This window comes from Cariama cristata, unplaced genomic scaffold (assembly GCF_000690535.1).
Source record: "Cariama cristata isolate BGI_N322 unplaced genomic scaffold, ASM69053v1 scaffold15063, whole genome shotgun sequence".
Lineage (NCBI taxonomy): Eukaryota > Metazoa > Chordata > Aves > Cariamiformes > Cariamidae > Cariama > Cariama cristata.
In genome coordinates, this window is record NW_009610263.1 from 42193 (window position 1) to 59301 (window position 17109).

The following is a 17109-nucleotide window of genomic DNA, read 5'->3' on the forward strand; positions in this document are numbered from 1 at the left end:
TGCCCGAGGCCCAGGCTGAGGGATGCCAGGTCCCATGGGAGCCCTGATGAACAAGGCAGAAATGTCAATAGTCAGGAAGCCCAGTTCATAAGGACATCTGAAATTTTTGACACTTTCTTGGGCATTGTGAAATCCATAAGTTCAGCACAACTGGACTACCAATATTACAAGATTTTTGGCTTTCCCTGTTTCCAGTCAGGCTGTAATCAGGGAAAGCCAAATTCTGACCTCCTAACATCACTAATAACAGCAAGGGGAACAGGAAAAGAGACAGGCAAAGTTTGAATGCTCTTTGTAAAGGGCAATCACAGAGATAAACATACTCCTGGATTCTACAAAATACTCAAAATATAGGTGAAACTGTTACAGCTGATCTTGTTTGTTTGTCCCTGCTATCAATGAGTTAGCTGATGTCCTAACAAATATGATGAAGCCCATGAAAAGACTGAATGGTTAGATAGGACAATAGTTACTCCTTACTCTGTGAAGGAATCAACACCTTCAATATTTAAAATTCTAACCCTAAGCTGTTTGGGTTTCAGGGTGCTGTCCTGCTTTTAAACACTTTTGGACACAAACCAAGCTGAGCCTACTGAGTAGGAATAGCTTTGAAAACTTGGCTTGAAATGTGTCTTTGAAAATGTGGTTCACAGAACATCTGACAAGAAGGAGCTGAAAGAACTTTTGGAGCAGCTCGTTCTGACCACAGTTCAATGAGAATTACAGTTTCCCTGATACAGTTACCACTGCTTCAACTGACCAAATGGCCGGGTGGGCTGACTGAAGCAGTGAGCAGTCACTTGATGAGATCATAGAATCATAGAATCACAGAATGGTTTGGTTGGAAAGGACCTTCCAGATCATCTAGTTCCAGCCTCCCTGCCATGGGCAGGGACACCTTCCACTAGACCAGGTTGCTCAAAGCCCCATCCAACCTGGCTTTGGACACTTCCAGGGATGGGGCATCCACAACTTCTCTGGGCAACCTGTCCCAGTGCCTCACCACCCTTACAATGAAGAATTTCTTCCTGATATCTAATCTAAATCTTTCCTCTTTCAGTTTAAGGCCATTGCCCCTTGTCCTATCACTCCATGCCCTGTAAAAAGTCCTTCCCCAGCTTTCTTGTAGGCCCCTTTAGGTACTGGAAGGCTGCTCTAAGGTCTCCCCAGAGCCTTCTCTTCTCCAGGCTGAACAACCTCAACTCTCTCAGCCTGTCCTCACAGGAGAGGTGCTTCATCCCTCTGATCATCTTCGTGGCCTGCTCTGGACTTGCTCCAACAGGTCCATGTCCTTTTTGTGTTGGGGGCCCCGGAGCTGAAGGCAGTACTGCATAACACAGCAAGAACAAGTAAAGATGCTTCTGGATTTAATGCTTAAGCTACAGCCCAGCTGAAGTGTAAATACATCTGTTGGTTTCAGTGGAAGTTGGGTTATGACTTAAGTGAGTAACACAAACTTGGGTTTTGTCTCACGGCTGCTATGTCTGTTGATGAGAGCAGCTAGTAAGGAGGTCAGTAGAAATGATCGTTAAGGCTTATCTTTCAATTAGCGTGCTGAATGTTGGCATTAAAAGTGCATGAGTAATCTTTTAGTTGGACAACACATAACTACTCAAAACATACTAACAGAGAAAGTTCAGTGACACCTTTTCACTGACATTTCTACTTCCAGTGGAGAAGAAGTGAGGAGAAGATGATAAGGAGGATAGAAGTCTACAGAAAAGAGAGAAGGCCATAAAAAAGGGAATAAAGAATGTGTTGCCTAGTGAGCAATTGGGGACCCAGGTAAGATCAGATGTGATATTCAGGTAGAAGGTGATCGTGAAGCCAAGCAATCAGGGAATATTTCAAAGATCTCAGGAACTGAGACAATGATACTTTAATGCAGTTTCAGGGCATGACAAACCATTGGTCAATAAAGGTATGGTATTTACCTGCTGATATACTAAGCAAAGTTCACTGAGGGCAGCAAAGCAGCCAGAAGGACAGGACTAGAGATTCCTCTTTATATCCAAGCACTGGGTTTCCATGGGGAAGCATAGGCATGTTGATCAAAACAAACTACTTTTTACCAGAATTAGTTCAGGCAGGAAACAATATAGATTTCTCATTTAAAACTATTTGTACTTTGGAGGAGTTCTGGGAGGATGGAACTGCCAGGTTGGCCAAGGCTTCCAAAATGCCTGCAAAGCACTCTGTGAAGATCACTGCTATTACTGAATTATGTTATTATGCCACTGGTTCATGGAATTTACAAACCAGAATAAAAAGGACGAGGTGGAGGATTATGATGTATTTTAGAACTTCTTACATTTGACATGTTTCTTTTTTGAAAACATAGGAGGGAAACTGCTGGGTCACCAAATATAATTCCTGGGTCCTGCAGGCTATCATGTCACCTAAAGGATTCATCTCCTATCAAACTCCTTGAATATCTAATCTACATCTTTACTATTGTTAATCAGGATCGCTACTAATAATTTGCATTTACACACTACTTAAGGATCTTGAAGTGTTCTTTCATATAATATGCTCATTTTTATTACAGGCATATTGGATTTAAATGACTTGCCTAGGGTCTCACAGCAAGCCAGCAGCAGAATGACTGTTAGTGCTCCCAGTGCTTTGCATTAAATCCTGGACATTAACAGCTCCCTTCATAAAGGGAGCTTTGTAGTGGTAGATCACCTCCTGGTGCTGGTGAAGCAAACCTTTTATGATAGCGCAAACAAATCAAGAAATTACTTGAACCCATGTAATTCTTCCCAATGTCTGCAAATCCTGGCTTCCTTTGAACTTAGAAAACTGACACAGTTTGAGTAACGCTAAGATAGTCTTTGGCATATGACCGACTATGAAATTTTGATGTGCTAAGTATGTACCTCAAATCTATATTTTCTGTATGAATACAGCAGTAATCTCTAGATTTGTTCCAGGAAAACTTCAGAGCTTTCACTATCCCCTGTGCTGTTGGAGGCATATTTGAAAACAAACAAAAAAACCAACCCAAAAAGGAAGCCTACAATAAACAAAAATCCTTAATTTCTCTAGTGGCAGAATTGTCTGGAGACAGGCACATTCGTTGCCATTCCTGTCTCCTCTGAATGGCACTGTCATCATCAAAAATTAACTCTAAAAAGAGGATATGGGGCATCTCTTTGTTTATGGACTCCTTTCTGTCAAGAAAGATGCAGTACCACAGAATGACCTGATTTGTCTGCCTGTGTCAATGTTATCACTCTCTTGCGCAAATTGAAATGTTGGTATTTCACCCTACATTTTGCCCTCTCATCTATGCCTCCTATGGAAAGGGCTGCAAATTGTACCCAATGATTTCAGGATATGATTTTCAGGCTTTTGCCTGTGGCATCTGTTTTTTTCTATGAGAAAAGAGCTATTTTGTGGCATGGCACTTGCTATAACATCAGAGGAACCATCTGATAGAACACCAACAGCTACAGCAATACTGATCCCATCATTGAAAGAGTTCCTCCAACATGGTGGTGGCTACCCAGGAGATCTCACCTGTGGCAAATGGTGACATTTACTCCTGCTGGGAATGTGGCTGGGCAGCTGAATGTTAAAGAGGGCCTGCAGGGCCGCCTGTGCTGCTTGACCCTTGGCCAGCTTCTTGCTACGTCCTGAGCCTTCAAATGTTCTCCCGTCCACTCGCACTGCCATCACAAAACTCTTGATGTGCTGCTTCTCCACCGTCTCCGACAGGCACACATACCGCAGGCCTGACCGCAGCTCATTTAGCAGCACCACTGGGTTCTTCTCGCTCTCTGCTTTGGATGCCATCTTGTGCTTGTTTTGCTTACCGTGGCCCATTAAGTCCAGGGTATGGCAGAGTAAGCGCCTGTGTCGATAAGCAGTGGAAAGCAATTCATTATTAACGGGGTTGTAGACTGAAAAGTCCTCGCTGTGTGTAGATGGTTCGAACTCCTTGAACAGAGTGTCTGGAAAGTCTGCCTGATCAGAAGTGAAGTCCGTGGATGGGTTGATGCAGTTCCCCATGGCAAAGTGAGCTTGGCAGGCATTGGGGAACTGAACGAATGACTTCAGAGCTAGCTCTGCAGCACGCATTTTGGCTTTCTTTTTTGTGGGCCCTGTGCCTTCAAACGTAAGTCCATTTACTTCCACAGCAACAGCAAAGACTGGAGCATGCACTGGACCCGTCTGGGAAACCATTTTATACTGTAAACCTGGTTTAAGTTCATGTAGCTGAACCAGAGCATTCTTTGGTGTCACTGACCACGAGACTTTCTTCCAGATGAGCTGGAGTTTGCAGAAATGGCCATTATTGCCTTCCTCTAAAGGTCTTTTTCTCTTACTACTAGGTGTTCCCCCTCTTGCCCTCTCATTAGAGGATATTGGATGATCCTCCAGGTTGCCAATGTTTCGATTTTCCTTTACTTCTGCACTGCTGGTACCTGTCAGTAAAGAAAGAAAAAAACCCTCACATTACAGTTGTCATCACAGTAGCTGACATTATGCCTAGGGCTGGCAGAATAGCCTAAAAAGAAAAAAAAGCTCAATGATAGATTTCCTTGCTCAGCCCTTTTTGGCAGTTTTCCTCAAATATCTGTATAATGGTTGGTTTATTATTTATAGCACAGATTTTCTGCATGTCCTGAGTGTTTACTTGTCCCTAAAGTTTTACTTGTATTAGTCACTAGCCTCCTGTTTAAAAAAAAAGATTACATCATTCAAAGATGAAGCATAACTGATGCCGTGTGACGTAAATGAACTACTGCATTCACACTGTATAATTACTAGTAAAAAGTGAATAGTTTGCAAAGTCCCTTTAGGCTGAGATTTGTTCTTTAATCCATATGGGTGAATGCTTATGAACACATTGTTAGAAATCAGAAATGATTCACAAATGATTCACAAACAGAAAAATGGGCAAATGCATTGAGTAATCTGTTTGCAATGAACACATTGACTGGCTCTACTTACAACATAGGTTCTTGTGTTGCTAACATGAATCCAGCCTAAGAAATGATCTGACAGATCTTCCTAGCATTTGAAACAATAATTTGGTCTGGAGTCAGATTCCAGTTTAATAAGTGAGCATCTTTCTGTCAAATTCAACTGCAGATACTCTTAGCTCCTGCATCAGCAATAACTATTATTGCAAAAATTCTAGATAAATCTAAACGAAACTAGGAAAAGCCAGAGCATCATGATGGGAGTAATTACTGATGTAAAGAATGATCTAGGTCAAAGAAAAGCAATGGGAGAGAGTGACTGCCAGGAGTGCCAGGAAGGGAATGAAATGACAGTGGGGAGCTATGGAAGAAGCACTCTCTTGTTGTTGAGCCAATGAATCACACATTGCTCTGAACTACACTTGTGCACCGCCCATGCTGCGAGGCAGTGCTCTTTGCTACAGCAGTTGCATGACGGAGAATGGAGATTCATCTCACTGATGTCCTTGGTGAGACAGAAAATGTGCTGCTGTCTAAATAAGCATCCTATAATATTTCTGTCATTTCTGATGAGTTTGCTTAAATGTATCACATCTCTGATACGTGCTCCAGTCCTCTTGTGCATTCCTTAGGGCAGAGACAAGTTGAGGAAGTAAACATGAGCGTAACCAACCCGTGAAGCAGCCCATCCCTGGAGCAATGCAGCTGATCCCTTTCTGAGCAGAGCACTGCCTGGCTGCCTGCTGTGTTCTGACCAGCATTGAGCATGGATATTTTCCCATGGTTTGTTATTGTCAGACACAAGCATGCCACCTGTGCAGGCTATGTGAGTCCCAAGCACACGGAAGGTCCCTGTGGTCCTTAGAGGACAGAGAATGGTCCTCATGCTTTCTGCGGGGCCATGGCCATGGACATATTTGGTTTCTTCTCTACCCTGATGTACAAGCTGGATGCAAGGATGTAAAGGATGAGCTGCCAGCTATGTCTCGAGGAGCTTCTGCTGGAGCCACGTGTCTTTGCTGCAGCCCAGTATTAGGCAGGGTTGACAGATGCACAGAGGCCTGCACAGAATTATGTGGAACCAACCATCATGATTAAAAACCTCCTTTATATCTTGATGAGTTGCACTTGTGTTAAATATCAAAAGACTTTTTTCCACCAGAGCAATAGGTCTGCACTCATGCAAGTTGTTCCACAGAAAGCAGCTCACTGCTTAGACATGAGTAAATATCATGGCTCAATTGTACGTGTGGGGGCCCATTTGCAGGACTGAGTCTTTAGGCTCCCTTTCGTGAAAACCGTTCAGCACACACTGAGCTTCCAGCCTGTCTCTCTGTCTCACCAAAGTTACTTGCAGAGCTATGTGCTGCAGTGCTTTGCTGAGGCAGAACGTGAACTGACAAATTAAGGTCTTAGTGACTAGTTAATTTTTAGTTTCTGAAGCTATGGGGAGAGAATGAAGACAGGTGAGGGAATGAAAGAAAAAGAAATACATAATAGAAAAAGAAAAGTTTCACCATTCAGCTGTATAAAATATGACATCTTTAAACCAGCCTCTCTGGAAATAAGACATTTAAAAGGTCAGGTTAACTAAGACACAAGGATAATGTGGTCTTTTCTCATTGAGTTCACAATTCTATTTATGGAAACTCTGATCTGAGGGGGAAGAAGATGCCAACTTTAACTTTCCTCTATTTAGCCTGGTAGTGGCTTTGGTCAGCCATTTTCCACCATGACCCTTTTTCATGTTTCCATCCCACTCAGAGTTTGCCTCTTTGGTTGCGTGCATTGTTTTAAATAAAGGTGAAATATTTTGACTCAGACATACTTTTTAGCAGGAAGCAGGTTTGGTTCTGTATTTCACACCTCCTCTCTCATCTTACCTAATAGGTTTTTACAGAGCCAATTATGGTACATAATGATATTGTAGTCAGGAAGCATGAAAAGAAAGATAGCTTTTGTTTCACACAATATTCAGGTTTGAAAAGAATTTGTATCGATTATGTACCACTGAATAGGAAAACTCAAGGGGTTATTTGTATTTATAATTCATATTGTCTTATTCCAGTTGTTTTTTCTTTCATAGTCAGAGAACCAAGGATTTCTGAACATGAATGTGTGACCTTAACATCTTACCTTAATCACCCTCACTCAAACAGTGGTTAACTAAAAACATGGCAACATATAATAAACTTTATTTGTTTGTCTTAAATTCTGTCTATGGAATTGTCTAGTCCAGGTTTTAGCCAACAGGGAGTTTTTTCATTGATGCAATGAAAAAAAAATGCAGAGATGCAAGTGTAAAACTTCCAGAGGTCAGGCACAAAGGATATGTGGACAGTGCCGGGTATGCACGACAGCGACGTGCCTGTATTTAAGGTACGTTTTGGCCTAGTCACAGCGAAGGAAATCCATGCCAGTATCCTTACATTCAACCAGACTTCTAGAGGATCTGATCCTGAAACACCAGGAAATCGCTCAGTTTTTCACAGACTTCAATGAGAGCTGCAGCAGGCCAAAAGTCATCACGACATGTAAATCAGAGGCAGCCTAAATTCACTGAATGCCTCAGAAAGTCTGACAGCCTGATGGGCTTGTGTGATACCTGGTAGCTGCCAGGTAATGTGAAATTACTTTATACTTTCAGGTATCTTTGAAATAGGAGGTCTTTGAAATGTGTCTTTTATGAGACCTCTGTGTAGCAGACATAAGATTACCTCCCTAATGGTGGCACATGTACTTCTATTGTGAAAATCAGACAAAGCAGGCAAATGACACCAAACTACGTAAGATAAATACTGTAAGCAGCTGTAATAGAACAATCATGAGCAATTTTAGAAATGAAGAGCACTAAAAGGAAAGGGGTAAGTCGGAGGATGCACACAGGGAAAATTCAAAACTGCGGATCATTTTCAGTCCTGTTATCTCTCATAATGTGTTTGCTCTTGAGTTCCCAAAACACATTCTCTACCTTTGGAAAAAAAAAAAAGAAGATAATAAAATATGGTTCTCCTATGATGAAAGGTTGGAGAATAACAAAATTGTAAGGGGAGGGAATTAAAAAAAAGGAGAAAGAAAAATATTACAATATTTTGGCAATAGTTCTGTATTTATTGTGTAAGATTTCTAAAAAAGCCCCACAACTCTACACTGTAATATCCTCAGTTAACTTTATTGATTGATTTTTGCAGTTTCACAAGCAAGAGGAGACATTGCAATCTTGTATTTGCTTCAATACAGTAACTGAATGGAAGAGAGGAAAGCAGTTAGTGAAATATATTTATTTATGCACTATTCCTCAATCTTCTGTCTGCTCTTTCATGTTTTTCTTCTTTTGGTCATTATGCACAGTAAAGTTAACCTAGAGTCTGCATCATCAAGAGGTTTTCAGAACTATAATGCATCACTAATAATGACACTGCCTATATCTCTGGGTCATAAGGGCTCTGCAGAACTAGCCATCCGATACTCCACGCTACATTTGAAGAGATAATGTTGTTCCTGTGGAAGGTTATTCTGCTGCCAAGCCAACTTCCAGGGAGGATGGGAAAGGAGAGGTGGTAGGTGCCATCTTCGTTTTGGTGGACATCTTTACTATTGAATGACTAGGGGCAGTACATTACCGAAAAGCTATGATATTGAAAGAAAGAATTTGCAATCTCTGTAGTACAGCAAACTTCTGATTCAACTGATAGCTCTGACACAGGAAGTTACTGTCTTTAGAAATATTTAGTAAATATCAGATTGCTGCCAATACATTTTCAACAATACAGGTAGGACTTAACTTTTATTTTTCTGCTTTTTAATATCTAACCCCTGTTTGATCTGGTTATTTAGCATACATTTTTGCTGTCCATCTACATCACATTGACTGCAGAGGTTGGAAGGATTGACCTCCATAATTCCTGGCATACTTGAAAATGAAAAATTTTAAATCAGAAGCAACAGGTATGAACCCAGGAACCAGAGCTACGGTACCTTTGTGCAAGGTCAGCTACCAAATCAAATGCAATATAAGGCAGTTTCCTCTTGCAAGCCAGATGGCATTTTCATAGACTTATTGAATCCACAAAGGAGGATTGGGAACTTTTCTGCTTGGATTTTTAGGTTTGTATTCTTGATTTTAGAATAATAAACTTGTAGCTAACAACAGAAATCATTGCTTCCTCTCTTACATGAAAACACACAGATATGTATTTTTAAAACTTCATGAAAGAAGCCTACTTAAGGGAAACCTGCCATGACCTCTCTGTTGCTGCTGAATCCTCCCCGCCAGCTCACAAGGTTCAGGCTGTTTAAAACAGTATCGTTAGACTTTATTGGTGTGTAACACCACACTGTGAAGGGAAGCATCGCCAGTGCAAAAAAGTATAGGACTTTGCTTAAAGCAAAGATGGAAAATTTGTGAAAGGTGATAGCCATTGTCTTTAGCTGATCCAGAATGAAGATACTCTACTTTGCCCACCTTATTATCTGAAATAACTGTGAAATCCATGCACATCCACTACTGCTCTTACCAATTAGGGAAATTATCCAAATGACCTAATGACCTGACTTAGATGATACTCTAATGTTTCCTGTTCAAGTTACCAAATAAGTGCATGCAGCAAAAAATGTGGGCAGCCCACAGCAGAACTGGATCTAAGTACATACCTTCCTGAATCAAGACCAGACTATAGCTTAGCTTTAGGCATTGGAGAAATCCAACTGATGGCAATAGACACAGTTTTCAAAACAAAAACAGGGGAGTTTATTCTGTGGGGGATTGCTTGGGGCTCTGACTGCTGTAAGGGGATATTCGCTGTCTTCTTAGAGGCAGAGTCCCTGCTGTATCTCACACTGTGCAATCAAAAGCTCTGGGGCCTCATGCTGCCTGAGGAGGAATTCGATTGACATGCTCATAACTGAATATACTTCAATACACTGAATCTGGGATTCATCCTACAAGACTGTTGCAGTGGTTAAAATCCATTTGTTGGGGACCATCACCATCAGCTCCCTCTGCAGACACAGGGGAGAGGTATATGCCTGCAGAAGGTGCTGCACTGAGTCTGTGCATACGGCAGCATTGCACAATGAGATCCCCAGGAATCATACACTCCTGCAGGAGGTACACTATAGATTTGCAAGTATCTGTGTCTGCTGATAGTCTGCCTTGATGCCGTGACATAGTGTGGATGGAACGATTAAAGATCAGGGACAGGCAGAGGTCTGTAATATCATGAAAGGTAGGCAGGAAGGCAGTGAACAGAGAATGATTATTCACTGTTTCATGCAATCCAAGCACTAGAGACAGCAGGCTCAAAGCAATAAAAGGGTGCACTTTTTGACAACACACTAAATCACTCCCTGTTCCTGGCTGTTGTTGAGATCAGAAGTATCGGCGGGTTCTGGAGAAGACTAGACAGGTCTGTTGATGTCTAAGAAATATGACGATTCAGGTGCAAACTCTAGATGAGTAAATTTTTTGCTGGGTGCTAGAAAGATATACAAAGGGGAAGATCCCCATTTAACTGTCCTTTTTCTCAATGCATTACTAACAGCAAATGTTGAAGACAGTGTACAGAGCTAAATTTCCTATTTCTAATCCTGTGTGACATTTCTTACATTCTTAGCTACAACTGACTTCAGGGAATGAATAGGGTGGTCCTTTTCTCGCATGTTCAAGATAAGGTCTTCATTAGAGACTGATGATTACTTTACCCAAAATTCCATTCCAAAGGTGCACAGTGCCTTCGACACATTTTTCTAGTATTAGTTCATGGATCGCAAATGAAAATAATAGCGTTTATATGCTAATAATCACCAGTTGAAAAAGTATGTGTAGTTGACATGGCACGGCTCCCTTTGTAAAGAAGTCCTAAAGGAATGTGAAAGAGGATTTGTATCCATTTCAGCTAGTGGGGCTCTGCCTATTGATACAGCACTGTCCAGGCAGGGGCACTCGCACAGGATGCTCAGTGAACAGAAACCTATAGGGATAAGCAAAGCACTTGTCTACCTTGCCAGCATTCTCCTAGGCTCTTCTTAAAACGTTAACACAGAAGGTTCCTCTGCTTGTTCAGAGCAAATCACTGAAGCTCTTTAAAATGCCGAATTATTGCACAGGTACATGTGTGCTACAGACATTAACGGGATTTATACTGCTGTACTAGAAGTGAACACTGAAATATGGTTGATTTTAAATTAATATCTTTTTTTTTTTTGAGATTCTAATAGTAACATCTAAAATGTGTTGTATGTGTCAAGAAACAAATCACTGCTTTATCACTAAAGTGTATGTTTGACTCAAGAGAGGACTAGGCAGGATGATCCTGAAAACAGTGAAATTTGCCACTTCTCTTGCAGAAAACAGCTTACCCTTGTCCATGTGAGCTATTTTAAAGCCCATGCAGGCACGAAGCAGTCTTGGCATTACAGTAGCAATAAGAAAATGGTGTTACAGTCTTTGGCTTGTACAAACTTCCTACATTACCTAAAAATAACTAGGTACCGCATTTGTGAACATTACGCAGGAGGTGCCTGCACAAGCTCATCATGTGCATAATATGTTTCTTGTGTGTACTTCTCATATCTCTTCCTGAAAATGTAGCCTCCCTGGGACGATTTTTGAAGGATTTTCAGGATTTTTTTGCCTTTGCTAAGATATGTAAAAACCTGCCAGTCCCTGTGCAGCAGAATGGTGTGATGTCCTTGCAATACTCAGCAGCAGAAAACAGAGGGCTGTGCTCCTTCACTTCTTCAACAGCTGCACCCTTGGTGCTGCACCGTGATCAAACCAAGGCAGATTAGCAGCAACAGGGAAAAAAAGCAAAACACATTCCTCCCACCAAATGGCTCTAATAGGGCAACGTGTCAGTGTGTGTCTGGCTGGAAAAGAAACCCATCTGGTAAGTGATACTGAAAGTCCAAGAGTTGCTGATTTGGTTCAGAAAGCTTCCCTCTCTGTTTTTAATGATTCGAAATGTGTTAGAACAAGCAGGGCTGGATAACACACAATAATTTCTTCTACGTGATAAATGGGAGGGTTTACTGAAGGTTATTCAGTCCTAACAGTGTAGTCCCAGACTTCACAACTCCTTCAAACCCAGCAGCACTTTCCTCCAGCTCTGCAGTCAAGGGTTCAGGGAGTGTCAGTGACATTGTTCAGGTGTAAGGGTCCAAGAGAATTTGGTGGCTAATTTTTGGGTTACATCTAGTTTATTTAAGCCTGGTTATTCATCTTTTCTCAATTGGATTTTGTTTCTTTCTTTCTTTCTTTTTTTTTTTTTTTAACTTTTATTTTTGTTCTCCAGGTCATACCACAGAAGTAAAAGAGAAAACAGTTTAAGTAGATGGCTCAATCCTGCAGTCTTTACTTTTGTGAAAGTCCTTTTATAATCAAGGAAATAAAAACAGGGGGAAGACGGAACATCAAAATGTCCTGTTTTTTAGGGATTGTGAGAAAAGCAAGTGAGCAAAATAAGGTAACATAAACAGGAAAGGAAAAGGAGCTCCACAGTCCTTTAAATCTGAGTGTAAACATCTTTTTGTAAGAAGTTTTTGCTTTGTATTTGTGACGAACCGTTTACAGCTCCCCCTTGCCAGGGTCTGCACAGGGAAAACTTGGAAGGCGAGCTGAGATTAACCCCTCCTTTGCTGGAGATTGGAAAACATGTTTGCATTTAGCATCGGAATTTTGCATTTTACATGTGGGCTGGGCTTATTGTCTGCCAATATTTACAAATCCACCTCCTTTCTACACTTCCCCCTACACTGTAGAGCTTTTATTTTTGAACTTTATTATTCATCTGTCTATAGAGAAGAGAGACTGCTTACTTAAATTGTCTTCATCCTCCATGGCGGTTGCGCCAGGACTCAGGTACTTGAAGGGTGCTATAAAGGTTGACAGTATGCTTACTTTTTCTAGAAGAAAACAGAAGAAAATATACATATAAAATCAGTACATTCTGATCTACTCCACACTTTTTCTCAGGTCAAAACATCTTGGCAAGTCTGTTTCTTTTTTGCTTGTCGTGGCTCTACAGTCTCACAAAAGTTCACTGAAGTGCAATGCATTTGCTACAGCTGGCACATGCAAATACCAAACACACAATCCTCCTGGTTTCTGCCCCTGTGATGGGTTCCTTGGCTGTGCTTCCCAGAGATGGTGCCCAAGCACTGCAGAGCTGGGAATGCAGGATGCTTGAGACAGTCCAGCTGAGAACGAGGGAGGCAGTCAGCCCTGGGAGAAGGGACACAAGAACTGCTCTAATGGATGAAGCCATCAGCGCATCTCTTCTTGCCTCCTCTCCCTGACAGAGGCTGAACCAGAAGTCTCAGAGAAAGCTCAAGATGGCACAAGAGACTACAACGGCTTCTAATTCTATAAAATGTTGATTTGATTTTTGGAAAACCTTTATGGTGTGCACAAGAAGTGTTATCCAAACGGTAAGAGTACTATTTGAAATCCTTCTTATTCACATTCATATTAAGTGCAGTTCCTTCTACCTGCTGTTTCTGTTTATCCTGCAGACAGTAGATGGCACAGACATTTACTTCCAGTGCCACGATCAGCCTCTGCATTAAATGCTAGGATGAATTCAGCAAAATGAAAACTGATACTGATTTATACTAGCTCAAAATTTGGCTCAGGATTTATCTATAGGGAAAAGTTGTTGTTAACACAAACACTAGAAACAGTGATATATTGAAAATATGTGTTATTTAGTTTGATAACTAGTTTATCATCTAGTTTGTCATTTAGTTTCTTTACACTGAACTTCCCCTGACAAACTATGGGTACTTTGCTGGGGACCAACATTAACAGAGTGTCTTTAGGTAGCAGAAGAAACAGAAACAGAGCTTACAAAGGTGATTAATAGCTTTGAAGGACTTAGTTGCTTTCCTAAAGTACTTCTCTGCTTAGAAAGCCTCAGTTAGGTGGTAACACTCTGAATCCTCCACATTGTGAACTGTGTTGGGCTTTCTTCCTGTGCCAGGAGCATCAAAACCAAACCAAGAATGTCTTCTTTCAAGTGACACAAGAAAGATTATTTCCATGGGGACTTTCTTTATTGGTGAGAAAATATTCCTCTGAATTTCCTTAAACTACCACTGATCTGGAGGGCATGCCAGCTGAAGAGCTCTTAAACTTTTTCAGCAGCACGTCTGTTAGCTTGTTGGACTGATTCTTCTTACATTTGCAAATAATCCTTGCTCTTGTTAAAGACTTACCAGAATCCATCAAAAATGACTGCATATGTTTGCCCTTAGCTAGGTAACACTACAGCTCAACTCTACTATGAGAAATCACAGTAAAAGCTGACTGGTCTTTGTTAAATAATACAATAAGCAGAATAAAAGATTGCCTGAAGAAAAGCCTTTTCCATCCAGAGGCCTTTCAGCCCGACAAATATATAATTAGAGCACAAATTAGCCTCCTTGAACTGCAATTTCATTAAGGAATTGTAGTGATGTCACGAACCAAAAGAATGAAGCTATTTATGAATGCTTTAGCCAAAAGATTTTCCTAAGTGAATACTTTGACACTTTTTTGCTAAGGCATTGCTCACTGAGAAATGTGATATCTCTGTACAACACTATCTCAGTGTGTGTGAGACTGTCAGATCTCTCCCAACCGGTTTCTTTGATTAATGTGAAAAGAGCGTAGGCTTTTGGGACCTAATCCAAAGGCTGCACTTGGTAAGGGGAACGCTTCAGATGCTAGACGTAGGATCAGGGCAGACCTTGGCTTCAGCACCACCAACAACTGTTGTGTCTGGATACTGGGATTCAATGAAGTGTACTCTGCTTGTGCCTGACTGCTGACGGCTGTCAGACCTTCAGGACCAACCCTCAAGACATTGGATGTCGTATACAAACTTAAAGCTTCTTTGCTGAGAAAATAGTCTCACTTCTCACAGAGAGATGATCCATTAATCAAGCAATGAGGACATATGCTTTCTTGCTGAGGTTGCTAATGCTTTCTCCTACCAGCAATCAGAAAGTAAACCCATGTAGTTTTATACTATACTATTATTAGGCAAAGGGATATTCTATGATTTATCTTTCACCCCAACCAATTTTGTACATCAATAGGAAAGATGTACAATGTGGACTTAAAATTTATCAAACTATTTTCCCTTTTGCCTTAAGAGACCCTTTAGCCATCTTAAGCTTTTGTTGTTACTGTTTCCCACCTGTCCCCAAAGACCTTGCTGGTGCCTTTGCTTTGTGTGGCAGAGAAACGGGTTAGCCTGTAAAATTTACTGCACTCTTAGAGCAGCAATGTCAACCAAACTCAGGCAGGCTCTAATAACAGGATATCCTTCAATCAATACAGGTGATAAAGATTATAATTTAATATTTCAATCCATTGGTTGAGCAATGGAAGATTTAGTGTGTCTGGAAGGAAGAGGAGGGCAGGGTTTTTCAGTGAGCGATGTAAGAAGAGAAGAGTCGTAGTATGCACGTTGTACAGATGAATTACTGAGCCTATGGAGGAGGGGAAAGTACATGACAGGATAATTAAATGTAGGTGTTTACAGGGAAATAACCTGACCAGGTATAAAACTATTGGTATGATTGTGCACCTCCATCTTTTGCACATTATTGCCTATTACCCTGTATATACATCATAGGACACTAATTGAGCTTTATTGTCAGTGGTAAAATTCAGTCTTATTTTTGTTTATCGTTTCAGAACAAGATTAGGAGAGCTGTGTATTCACACTTTACAATGCCTCTGTATTTTAATGTCTATCACAATTAGCCAAATTTCTAGCAGTTTGGTGAAACCTCTGGATATGAAAAAGCCTTGCAGAGGAATAGCTTTAAAATCTCCTTTTTTCTTCGCTCTTTTCTCCTTCTACAATTTTTTTTTTTTCCCAAAAAGAAGAAATGACAGGTAGCCCAAAATTACAGTGGCTATTTTTACTTTATAATTGTAAATGTTATTTGTATTTGTCTGAGGAAATTATTTTTCAAGACTAGGAGAGAGAGTCTGAGAGAAGAAAACAAGACTTTTCAGAAACTCTTTTCTCCAGAAAGGCAGAACACATAACCCTACATTTATGACAACAAGGAGCTATTATTGCTTGCATTATAATTGTACCAAAAGCCTCCAATGACATGAAGGAGTGATTTCATGAGGGTACACATGGACACAAAGGAAGCTGTATTGACAGTGGAAATTGAGAGACAAAGAGCAGATATAGTGGGATTTATTTCTAGCCACCCTGGCACAATAATGCAAGATGAGAGCATCATATTTTGTAGCGTATTCACGATATAAACATCCTTCCAAGTGATGCTCCAGTACTCTAAGAACAAACGTCACCATTTCTCCTGATGGGAAGCCCATTTTAGGAAGAAACTTCACTCTCCTCTGTTTTGGGATGGAAAAGGATTTCAGTTCACACTTCTTAAGTATATATTTTCCAACAACAGCAAATAGTTAAAAAATAATCATGAACACTGTTTTGACTGTAGCCATATAAACATATAGACAGTAGCCATTTAAAGAAATAAAAAAAACCATCAGCCAAGATATTTTTTGCATGAAAAACAGAAAACAGTTTAGCCCAAATGATTCAACCAAGCTTGGCATATGAGGCAGCCAAGTTTCCACTAAAATCTGCTCTTTCTGTGAAGTTGCTCTTGTCCTGCGGATGCAGTCAGAAGACTGGTCACAGGTCCTGTAAATACGCTTTTATTGTGAAGACAAGAATACATATATAGAACTAAAACCATCATTTGTGCCCTTCATACCTATCAGTATTTAAAGGGCACCAGACAATACGGCTTGATCATTAACTGTACTGAAGTTCTTTCACACTCAATCACTGGAACAAAAGCAATGGGAATGGCAGGAGCTCAACACTTTTAAAAATCAGGCCTTATACGTTGGACAAATTGTTTAGCCTCAAGAACAGCAGTCTGAGTGGGGTTATAACAACAGTCTTCAAATACATAAAAAGCTGCTGCATAGAAGAAAGGAGTAAACGGTATTCCATGTGCATTAACACAACTAGAGGTAATGGACGTAAATTGCACCAAGGAAAATTCACTTTAGACATGAAAAAACCTTCCTAACAGTAAGGATTGTGCAGTGCTGGAATAGATTGTCTAGTGGGGAGGTTTAGGAGCTGTTGGTGCTGAAGCGGTGTAGGATGATGGTTGGCATCTGCAGGGT

At 40.7% G+C, this 17109-nt stretch overlaps 1 protein-coding gene across 1 annotated transcript in view; it reads right to left on the bottom strand.

Moving 5' to 3' along the window:
* The window catches only part of LOC104159824 (double-stranded RNA-specific editase B2-like), a gene marked incomplete at its 3' end in the record, with an annotated part of 54653 nt that extends 38004 nt beyond the window's left edge, over positions 1 to 16649 (bottom strand). The window contains exons 1-3 of the mRNA XM_009697830.1: positions 16556 to 16649; positions 12753 to 12839; positions 3526 to 4433 (exon numbers count right to left, since the gene is read on the bottom strand). Of these exons, the coding sequence (XP_009696132.1) occupies positions 3526 to 4433; positions 12753 to 12839; positions 16556 to 16649 (1089 nt within the window). The remainder of the gene's footprint in view (positions 1 to 3525; positions 4434 to 12752; positions 12840 to 16555) is intronic.
* Between the last annotated feature and the right edge of the window lie 460 nt (positions 16650 to 17109).